This window comes from Carassius carassius, chromosome 8 (genome assembly GCF_963082965.1).
Source record: "Carassius carassius chromosome 8, fCarCar2.1, whole genome shotgun sequence".
Lineage (NCBI taxonomy): Eukaryota > Metazoa > Chordata > Actinopteri > Cypriniformes > Cyprinidae > Carassius > Carassius carassius.
In genome coordinates, this window is record NC_081762.1 from 1,458,954 (window position 1) to 1,471,453 (window position 12,500).

Sequence of the window (12,500 nt, forward strand, 5' to 3'; positions counted from 1 at the left end):
TTAACGTCAGAAGAGCACATAAAAGCATGCAGTTTAAGGTTGGACTTGTGATGTGTGTGCAGCTGGTGAATCTGGAGGAGCAGCTGGAGCAGTTTCGTGAGGAGCTGGAGAACAAGAGCGAGGAGGTGAATCAGCTTCACATGCAGCTGGAGATCCAGAGGAAGGAGATCAGCGTCCATCAGCAGGATCAGGCCCGGCTCGCTCAGGTGAAGAGCATACACACGTCCCCCTCGGCTTATCAAACACCGCTGGGACTCTGGAGCACAGACGCAGTCATAAGTAGCACCCATAGATTTCTAGCAATAGCCAACAATCATAAATGTTTCCTTTATATAGCGGAGAGTTCCGCTCCTTGATTCTGATTGGCTGAGCCGTGTTCAAGGCTGTTCTAAATGATGCTACAAAGTAACACACACCTTTGTTTACTTCTGTGTGTTGCTCGGCAACCACTTTGTAACAACAACAACTGACTCTGAGGAGCTACGTTGTTTGCTGGAAGAATACTGTTGTTATTAATATCATTACATTTCTTTATTTGCTGTGTTTTATTCTGTGAAACCTTACTACATTCAAGCAATAATCCACGTGAAACCATGGTTTACAGTGATTTTATAACGGCTCGTTCATAACAACGCCCCTCAGCTGATATAAATGAACTTTTTGGGGCTTATTGCATTAGGATATTAAGTAAAGATCATGTTCCATGAAGATATTTAGTAAATTTCCTACCGTAAATATTTAAAAACTTAATTTTCGATTTGCTAATAACTTCATTTGGACAACTTTAAAGACTATTTTCTCGATATTTACCGTTTTTTGCACCCTCAGATTCCAGATTTTCATAACAAACCATACATCAAAGGAAAACACATAAATCCCAATTTCCAAGAATTGAATCAGAGTGTGAGTGTCAGCCAGAGATCATCTGGACGCTAATCTTAGCTAAATCACCTCCCGACAGACAAAGACTGTCCTAAATCCAGAGTCATGTGATGATGTTTAACTCTTGAAGGTCTTGGAGGAGAAGGACAGGCAGATAGCCGTCCTAAACGATCAGCTCATTAAGAGTCAGCACACGGGAACAGACCCTGAGAAAGAGGTAAAGTCGTAAACGTGTGTGGAAACACAGCGTCTGTCGGCCTGTGATGGACTCATGCTTATAGTGTGTGTGTGTGTGTTTCATCTGTCTGGTTTGGTGCATCTCATGTCTTTTGTCAGCTTGTGTTTGCATCTTATTTTAGCAACATGGTGAAATGCATGAGCTTCTGTTTAAAGGGTGTGGAGAGTTCATAGCATTCTTTAAACAGGATGTGTTTGCTGTTATTCAGAGCAAACTCTGATTGAATCGCCTGCCTCAGATCCTCTGGATTGAGTCCTTTGCTCATCCGCTCGTGTTGTGATGTGGTTTGGTGTTTGTTCTGCAGTGTGTTTGACTTTGATTCGTCTCATAGCCTCCTGGTGAAAGGGATTGTTTGACCAAAAAGGGAAATGACTCATGATTGTGGGAAATGACATGAGATGTTTAGTGGGATGTTCACGCTGCTCTTTTCCACACAGTGGAAGTGAAATGACATGAAAGTGCAATAGCATTATTATAAAAATAGTCTAATAATGCATGCACCAGTGTTACATTAGTATCATTTATTAATCTTTTATTAAATTAAGATTTTTATAGTTTCAATTATAATTTTAGTTACAGAAAATTTGATGGTGTTTAAATCAAAAAAATTTAATGTCTATATCGGTTTTATTCATTTTTATTTCAGGTTTAGTTTGACTTATTATAGTATATCAAGAAAAACTAAAAATTGTTGCCTTCGAAATTAGATTTAAAAAAAAACTTTATTTATTTTAGGTAACAAATAACCGTTTTTTAGGGTTTTAGTTGACCATAATAACTCTGTCATGCTCCAAGTTTATTTTTTGTGTTAAAATGTTTACATAGGTTTTATTTTAATTCAAGTTTAGCTTTACAAGTTACTTTAGTGCATCAAATTAAACTAAACTAAAATGAGAAAAGTTGCTTTAAAAACAGCTTTAAAAAAGCCATGTTATATGTATATGTATATATATATATATATATATATATATATATATATATATATATATATATATATATCTTCTGTAACTCCTGGTCACTGTATGAAAGAGAGCAGCCGGTCGATTGTCTAATGCATCTGTGTTTTGTTCCCTGAAAAAGTCATAAGTGTTGATGATGACAGAATATTTATATTTGCATGAAAGATTTCTTGAGTGGTTTATTGCACCACTGATCTATTTGAGTCAGAGGGTATTTTCACAGCTAAACCAAAGTGCCTCAGATTCCTTAATCTGACAGTCTTCTGTGATTTTAACCAAATATCGGTTCAGTATTTTAAAGGAATGCATCGTCAAAAAATGATATTTTGTCATCATTTCCTCACGCTCATGTTGTTCAAACCTTATATTATTTTCTTTTTTAATTAAATGCTTATAAAAATAATACTGGGTTGGAACGACTAATGCTAAATGATTTTCATTCTTGGGTGAACGACTGAAGAATATTGTGAGATTAAACCCCAAGGCAATGAGAGGCGGCTCGTCTCTGACTCATGTGTTGGTCTGCAGGCGGTGGAGGAGAAGGACGAGCTTCTGCGGGAGATGGAGGCGCAGGTGGAGTGTTTGAGGAGCGAGCAGGAGCGTCTGAAGAGGGACAGCGAGGAGGAGGTTGAGCAGCTCAACGCCGTCATCGAGAAGCTCCAGCAGGAGCTGACGCACATCGAGCTCAAGCAGCGTCAGGACGAGAGCGAGGAGATGAAGCAGAGGATGGAGGAGTCTCTACGAGAGAAGACCGCTGCGCTCGTGGTGCTGCAGGCCCAGGTGCAGGCGCTGGAGGAGAGCACAGGGTCACAGGTCACCAGCTTGAGTCAGCGGGTGGAGGAGCTGGAGACCAGCCTGGAGGAGAAGGACTCAGAGCTGCGCTCATGCAGGTTAGTGTTCATTACAGAAAGCAAAACTTCTCTGAGAGACTCGCCCACAAACAGGACTAAAAATTACTAAAATTCTCACTAATGCAGGTTGAAGGTGGAACAAGCGCAAACGGACGCCGACGCTCTGTACGCTAAAGTGACTCAGCTGGAGGAGAAACTCAGGGAGAAGGTGGCCGCTGTTCAGTCAGTCAGTCAAGCACAACTGGAAGCCATCCAGACGCAAACCAAAGAGCTCCGCGCCGAGGCCCACGCAGGAGAAGCCATGGGCCCCAGCACGCAGCAGCCGTCAGAGGGCCTCACGGCGCAGGACGGAGCCTCCACAGGGAAGACGAGTCTGCTGACGGAGAAGCTGAAGGAGCTGGAGGAGGGTCTGAGCAGCATGCAGAAGGACCAGGAGCTGCAGAAACAGCTGTTGAGCAGCTCTGAGGAAGGGGTGATGGAGTACGAGAGGAGGTTAGCTGTGATGATCGACCTACTGAACCACATGAGAACCAGACCTTCCCATCACAGACTGGTGCGTCACTGTTATATTCAGATTTAGGACTGTTAACTAGGACAAACTCTGATTTTACTAATCAACCGATATATTGTCATGATCGATATTATCGGCCGATATTTGTCATTTTTTTTGATTATCGCATCAGCCAATACATTTTTATACTTGGCCAAAAATGTTGTGTGTATACCAATTTGACTATATGGTGGTCAACTGATATATTGTCATGACCGATATTATCGGCTGATATTTGTCATTTTTTGATTATCTGCATTAGCGGATAAGTTTTTATACTTGGCCAAAAATGTTTGTTTTTTTAATATATATATATATATATATATAGCAATATGACTATATAGTGGTCAACCGATATATTGTCATGACCGATATTATCGGCTGATATTTATCCTTATTTTTTTATTATCGACATCAGTCGATACGTTTTTATATTTGACCGATAAATGGGACTTTTATTTTGACAGCACCTAAAACACAGGTGCTCATTTTCATCATCAGTATTAATTTACTTTGTTTGGTTTAGTAAAAAAAAAATGATTAGCTTTGTCAAATAATTGAATGAAAAATGTTCTAATACTTTTTCCCCCATGTTGTCTAGTTGTTATGAACATCTTTATTTGTGAAAAATACTGTAATAGGATTAGAGAATCAAGAAATTCCAATCTACAGTAAAAATGTTTATTTTACAGTTTTTTATAAGTTGATTCGTTTTAATTTATGATTTATTTGACATTATTTTAGTAAGTATTATAGATGATAAATAGACATTTCATTGCATATCATAATCAAGTGATGATTTTGTCTTTATTTTGATGAATCGTGCAGACCAGCTTAGTGTTTGAGATCATCTGAAGAGATTCTGTCTGTCCTCAGGTGTCAGGTGAGGCCAGTCAGTCGCTGTCAGAGCAGCTGCAGGAGGTCAAAGGTCAAGCTGCGTCCACTAAAGAGGAGCTGAGCTGCTACAGAGAACTGAGCCACAAGCTTCAGGAGGAGATCGAGGTACAGACGCCTCGTCCTGCTCTTCTTACAGGACACACTACTCTTCATTCACACTGCTTTATGTTTATATGCAGGTGGAGGACTAACCTTCAGCTCGTTACTGAATTCAGAATGGAATAGAATATTTAAATGACCTTTGCTCAGCGCTAAACCTTCACTTCCTGTTCCTCGGCACAGGTCTCAGCGAGCACGCGTGATGAAGACGCTGCTCAGCTGCTCCAGGAGCTGCAGGAGGTCAGAGGTCAAGCGAGCAGCAGACTGCAGGAGCTGGAGAGCAGCAGGGATCAGAGCGTCAGACTGCAGGAGCTGCTGCAGGTGTCTAAAACCACATGATCTGAGAGCAAACGCTGAGATTTAATTCATATATGTGGATTTCCATCCAAATGAAAGTTTGTGTTTCCATAATAAATGTGTGTGTAATGTGTATATTTATACGAGTCTGAGTTCTGCTGTTGTGTGTGTGTGCAGGAGCGAGAGATGAGCATCGCTCTGCTGAAGGATCAGCTGCACAGGGTGAGTGTCCTCCGCTGGATCTCCACACGTCTGACGGGACGCTCGCTGTGACCTTTAACCTCTGCTGCTTTCTCCGCAGGCCTCACAGGAGGGCGATCAGTCCATGGCCGAGCTGCTGCAGGAGCTGCAGGAGGTCAAAGGTCAAGCGGCCGCCACCAAAGAGCAGCTGAGGAGCTTCCAGGAGCGCAGCCTCAAACTGCAGGAGGAGATCGAGGTACTTCCTGTCCACTTCTAGCTCCGCTTCCTGTCTGCTTCCCCCTAGTGCTTGATGAAGGAACCACAAGAGCTCCATGTGATCGTTATAGAGTTTGCAAATATTTGACTGTACATAAGTCTTTAAATAGTCAAAACACGGAAATAAATGTTCAGGAACCCGGGGTCTAAAGTATCTTGTTAAACGTTGTGAATTGTGAATCTCTTTAAATCTCTAAAAATCTCTTTTTATGAATGGAATTTTTTTAATGATTTATTTTAATTTTCTCAAGTATTTTATTTGTATTAGTTTCAATTTTACATAGAAATCATTATGTACATTTTACATTATATAATATAAATATATTCCTTTTTTACATTATTTTTATTTTCATTATTTTATTTTAATTTTATGTTTTATGATTTAATAGATTTTTTAAATAAATGCTTCATTTTGATTTGCAATATTTCATGCATTTTAATTTTACATCCTTTATTATTGAATTGCTTTTTTGTAAGTGTCTTATTTCCATAGGTTTGTGTTATTTATTTTAATGCACATCTTTAATTATTTATTTAATTTTAGAGTGCATTTTTATTTTGGAATGTTTGTTTTCTTACTTAAAATAATTAACTATACATTTTTTATTTTATTAATTTTTAAAAAAATATTTTATTTAAATGTTCTATTATGATTTTATACGTTTAAAGTGTTCTATTTAATTTTAAGTTTTTATTATTTATTATTATTTAAATTATTATTTTATATATTTATAAACAATTAATTCATATAATAAATAATATTATGTACTATAAATTATTAAAAAATATATTTTTAAGTTAATTATTTATTATAACTTCAAATTTTTATAATTGTAATTCATTTTAGTGCATGATTGTGTGGAGTGACAGCAGCAAAATAATGCACAGAACTAAAGAAAGCAAGCTGAGCTTAGCTAAACCTCCAGATGCAGATCCAGGTGGTGATGTATACAGCTCTCGTGTGTCTCTCAGGTCAGAGACGCGTCCATCGCTGAGCTGAAGGACACAGTTCATGAGCTCCAGACGGCTTTGGCCAAGTCCAGCGAGGAGCCGACCCAGCCCAGACAGAAAGGAGACGCCCGAGAGCATCCTGGGATGGAGAGAAGCACAAGGAAAGAGCAGCAGGAGATGATGCTGGGATATGAGGAGAAGATCGCACAGATGCAGGAGCTGCACGCGGCTGAGATCCTGGACATGGAGTCCAGACACATCTCTGAGAGCGAGAGTCTGCGGAGAGAGAGCCAGCGTCTGGAGGACGAGTGTGGAGCGCTGAGAGATGCCATCCACACCCTGCAGAGGTCACAGGTCAGACATCAACCACCCTCGTGTTTTACAGACAGCACATCTCAGTCATCTTTCAGAAACATGCCTGCTTGAGACGAGACAGAGGCTCAGATGTGTTTATAAAGTTCCTCTCAGTTGTCTGTGTTAGTTTAGTGTCATTGAGATACTACATTTCTAATTTTAATTTCTTGAATTATTGTAATTTTACCTTATTATTTAATTATTTTTATATTAATTAATATAAAATATTTATATTTTATATTTACTAATGTCTTTAATTTAATAAAAAATATTTTTACATATTTTTATCAAATTTCTTTTGTTCATTTAAAATTTATTTTTATAATTTTAATATTTTTATTTGTATTATTTCTTTATCATTTTCATTTTTTTTAAGTTTATGGTATTTAATCATTTTTATTTCAGTTTAAGTTATTTCAGTGCATCAAGTTACACCAAATGAAAAATTAGTTGCATTGACTGTAGTTTTTATTAATAATTGTAATTATTTTTTTATTTCCTGTTTTCATTTTTTTTTTTTATAGTTTTTGTTATTTATATATACAATGAAAATGAGAAATGTTGCCTTGGCAGCTAGATAAAATAAAATAAGTTTAATGTATAGTTTATTTAATTCCAGCTAATGTTTAGTTTAAACTAACAAAACAAAGGTTTAGTTTCAGCCAGTGAAAATGTTTTTGATGTTTGCTTTAATAACCCTGAATCACAAAGATGGTGGAGTGATGATTAAAAATGCTTCTTTACTTTGTTACTTTGTAGAAAATCTAATGTAACATGCATGAAAACAGTCATTTTATTTAGTTTTTAAAGAGCATGCACTAATGAATAATTCACAGTGAAACCAGAAACATTATTAAGAAAGTAATTGGAGTCAGTGATGAAGTGATCTCGGATGATTGTTGTTCTCAGGCTCCATCAGTGAGGTGTGAACGTCCGATTAAAGATGGATACACCAGCGGTGAGAGATTCATCAGCACTACAAATATAGATGTCTGTTCTGTGTTATGACTCTTGAACACTAATGTTGAAATATTTAGGGCCAGTAAATTAAAAAATATATATATTTTTTTTTTAGATTTTTTGCTCTGCAAGACTGCATTTGATGAATAACACAGTAAAAACAGTGAAATATTATTCCAATGCAAATCTTATCTAAATCCATCTAAAACATATTAGCATATAAAAATCGTATTTCATTGATGAAAATTGACACAGACCTCAAATGTCTTTCCTGTCACTTTTGATCAATAGATGGCAGCGCTGATGTATTAGTGATGTGTTTGTGTGTGACAGACAGCGGTTCAGACTGGAGTCAGCGAGCAGGTTATGATCCGCACCGCAGCACACCTGAAGGAGCGCGCCGAGACACGGACACAGAGCTTCTGCCCGACACCATCAAGGTGACACACGCTTTTACTCAGAATACATATACTGTTTTAATTAAAGTATGCCTGTTGTTGAGCAAATATGATGGAAAAGCAATGCTGCATTATTATAACATCAGTATTTTTAAAAAAGAAACCTCTGAAAGTAGAGAAGTATGATATTATCGGTTTGATATCGGTATCAGCTGATGAACATAAAATACCTAAAATACATTTAAACTGTGTTTCTGAATAAATAAAGCGGTCATGAAGTCATTAGCAGGTTTTGATTTAAAGGTCAGGAGCTAAAGCTCACATAAAATAAAAAAAATCACAAACATGACACTTGTAAATTAAATAATTATATATATATATATATATATATATATATATATATATATATATATATATATATATATATATATATATATATATATATATATATATATATATATATATATATATATATATATATATATATATATATATATATTTTTTTTTTTTTTTTTTTTTTTTTTTTTTCGTTAATGTGTAACATGTTTTTTTTTTTTTTTTTTTTTTTTTTTACAAATTATGAGCGCTAAAATATTTTCCGAATTTTTACAACTCTTTTGCTTTAGTCCAGGAGAGATTTGGTGCCGTTTCCAGACAAAAGGGAATATATCGGTATCGGCCAAAATGAGTTTAAAAATCCTATTAAATATCGGCAAAAATCTACTATGGTGCATCCCTATTTAAAAGCAATATGATTGTCTCTAATAACTCAAGCATTGCATCTGAGCATGAATCACTGGTAATATGCAGCACATTCAGCATGTTAATAGTTAAATGATAGCATCCCAACACATCCTATATTAGATTAATCAGATATGAGTGCAGCTAACCCAGACTTCACTGTGACTTCGAAGCCTCTTCTCACATGCTGTGTCCAATCAGAGCTCAGTTTGCTGTGCTGTGTTCACACAGAGTCTGCTGCGTGAGGTGCATCAGGAGGGCATGCAGGTGCTGTCTCTGACCGAGCTCCCGCTGACCGAAGCTGATCCACCTCCTCAGAGCAGAGAGAGAGAAAACACCGCCCTCATCAACACCATCCAGTCTCTACAGCTCCTCATCAGCACACTGCAGACACACACACAGGTGAACACAGACACACACACACACACAGAGGTGAACACAGACATGCACACACACAGACACACACACACAGACACACACACAGAGGTGAACACAGACATGCACACACACAGACACACACACACACACACACACACAGAGGTGAACACACACACACAGACACTCAGGTGAACACACACGCACAGAGGTGAACACAGACACACACACACAGACACAAACACACACAGACACACACACACATACACACACACAGAGGTGAACACACACACACAGACACTCAGGTGAACACACACGCACAGAGGTGAACACAGACACACACACACAGACAAAAACACACACAGACACACACACACATACACAGAGGTGAACACAGACACACACACACACACACAGACACAAACACGCACACACACAGACACACACATAGAGGTGAACACAGACACACACACACACAGACACAAACACACACAGACACACACACACATACACAGAGGTGAACACAGACAGACACACACACACACACATAGAGGTGAACACAGACACACACACACACAGACACAAACACACACAGACACACACACACATACACAGAGGTGAACACAGACACAAACACGCACACACACATAGAGGTGAACACAGACACACACACACACAGACACAAACACACACAGACACACACACACACATACACAGAGGTGAACACAGACACAAACACGCACACACACATAGAGGTGAACACAGACACACACACACACAGACACACACACACATACACAGAGGTGAACACAGACACACACACACACACACACACACAGACACAAACACGCACACACACAGAGGTGAACACAGACACAGACACACACATAGAGGTGAACACAGACACACACACACACACACAGACACAAACACGCACACACACATAGAGGTGAACACAGACACACACACACACAGACACAAACACACACAGACACACACACACACATACACAGAGGTGAACACAGACACAAACACGCACACACACAGACACAAACACGCGCACACACACAGACACACACACACACAGACACAAATACACACAGACACAAACACACACAGACACAAACACAAGCACACACAGAGGTGAACACAGACACACAGACACTCAGGTGAACACACACACACGCACAGAGGTGAACACAGACACACACACACAGACACAGACACAAACACACACACACATACACAGAGGTGAACACAGACACACACACACACACACACACACACAGACACAAACACGCACACACACAGACACACACATAGAGGTGAACACAGACACACAGACACTCAGGTGAACACACACACACGCACAGAGGTGAACACAGACACACACACACAGACACAGACACAAACACACACACACATACACAGAGGTGAACACAGACACACACACACACACACACACACACACACAGACACAAACACGCACACACACAGAGGTGAACACAGACACACAGACACTCAGGTGAACACACACACACGCACAGAGGTGAACACAGACACACACACACAGACACAGACACAAACACACACACACATACACAGAGGTGAACACAGACACACACACACACACACACACACACAGACACAAACACGCACACACACAGACACACACATAGAGGTGAACACAGACACACACAGACACAGACACAAACACGCACACACACAGACACACACATAGAGGTGAACACAGACACACACACAGACACACACATAGAGGTGAACACAGACACACACACACAGACACAAACACGCACACACACAGACACACACATAGAGGTGAACACAGACACACACACACACAGACACAAACACAAGCACACATAGAGGTGAACACAGACACACACACACACAGACACACACATAGAGGTGAACACAGACACACACACAGACACACACATAGAGGTGAACACTGACACACACACACACATACACAGAGGTGAACACAGACACACACACAGACACAAACACGCACACACACAGACACACACATAGAGGTGAACACAGACACACACACACACAGACACAAACACAAGCACACACAGAGGTGAACACAGACACACAGACACTCAGGTGAACACACACACACGCACATACACAAAGGTACACACAGACACAAACACACACAGACACAAACACACACAGACACAAACACAAGCACACACAGAGGTGAACACAGACACACAGACACTCAGGTGAACACACACACACGCACAGAGGTGAACACAGACACACACACACAGACACAGACACAAACACACAAACACATACACAGAGGTGAACACAGACACACACACACACAGACACAAACACGCACACACACAGACACACACATAGAGGTGAACACAGACACACACACACACACACAGACACAAACACGCACACACACAGACACACACATAGAGGTGAACACAGACACACACACACACAGACACAAACACACACACACACACATACACAGAGGTGAACACAGACACACACACAGACACAGACACACACAGACACACACACAGACACACACACAGAGGTGAACACAGACACAAACACACACAGACACAAACACACACAGACACAAACACAAGCACACACAGAGGTGAACACAGACACACAGACACAAACACACACACACACATACACAGAGGTACACACAGACACAAACACACACAGACACAAACACACACAGACACAAACACAAGCACACACAGAGGTGAACACAGACACACAGACACTCAGGTGAACACACACACATGCACAGAGGTGAACACAGACACACACACACAGAGGTGAACACAGACACACAGACACTCAGGTGAACACACACACATGCACAGAGGTGAACACAGACACACACACACATACACAGACACAAACACACACACACACAGAGGTGAACACAGACACACACACACAGACACAGACACAAACACACACACACACAGAGGTGAACACAGACACAAACACGCACACACACAGACACACACATAGAGGTGAACACAGACACACACACACACACACATACACAGAGGTGAACACAGACACACACACACAGACACAGACACAAACACGCACACACACAGACACACACACAGAGGTGAACACAGACACACACTAACCAAGTGATAAAGACCAAAAATACTCTACATTAAAAAAAAAGATAATAATGAATGCAAGAGTAATAAAGTAAATAAAATACTAATTCAAATCATAAAAAAAAATATTAATATTTTTTTTAAATGTAGGACTAAATAAAGAATGTATTGTATCAGTGCATTTGTTCATTTCTGTTCCTGTAGTAGTTTCTAATGTATCTGTGTGTGGCTCCGCCTCCAGCGCTAGTTGAGACGTGTGTGTGTTCTGTGTGTGTAGGTGGATGTGGACTGGAGAGCAGAGCTGCTTTCAGCCGTCCAGCAGGTGTTTGTTCAGGAGCGAGAC

The 12,500-nt window shown here is 39.8% G+C and overlaps 1 protein-coding gene across 1 annotated transcript in view; it reads left to right on the plus strand.

Moving 5' to 3' along the window:
• The window catches only part of LOC132144840 (A-kinase anchor protein 9-like), an 81,251-nt gene that overhangs the window by 57,351 nt on the left and 11,400 nt on the right, over window positions 1–12,500 (plus strand). The window contains exons 27-39 of the mRNA XM_059555406.1: window positions 63–206; window positions 1,013–1,099; window positions 2,608–2,969; window positions 3,057–3,483; window positions 4,357–4,482; window positions 4,660–4,797; window positions 4,951–4,995; window positions 5,075–5,209; window positions 6,202–6,534; window positions 7,444–7,492; window positions 7,828–7,934; window positions 8,865–9,035; window positions 12,435–12,500. The exon at window positions 12,435–12,500 is cut by the window's right edge and continues 96 nt beyond it. Coding sequence (XP_059411389.1) covers window positions 63–206; window positions 1,013–1,099; window positions 2,608–2,969; window positions 3,057–3,483; window positions 4,357–4,482; window positions 4,660–4,797; window positions 4,951–4,995; window positions 5,075–5,209; window positions 6,202–6,534; window positions 7,444–7,492; window positions 7,828–7,934; window positions 8,865–9,035; window positions 12,435–12,500 — 2,190 coding nt within the window. The remainder of the gene's footprint in view (window positions 1–62; window positions 207–1,012; window positions 1,100–2,607; window positions 2,970–3,056; window positions 3,484–4,356; window positions 4,483–4,659; window positions 4,798–4,950; window positions 4,996–5,074; window positions 5,210–6,201; window positions 6,535–7,443; window positions 7,493–7,827; window positions 7,935–8,864; window positions 9,036–12,434) is intronic.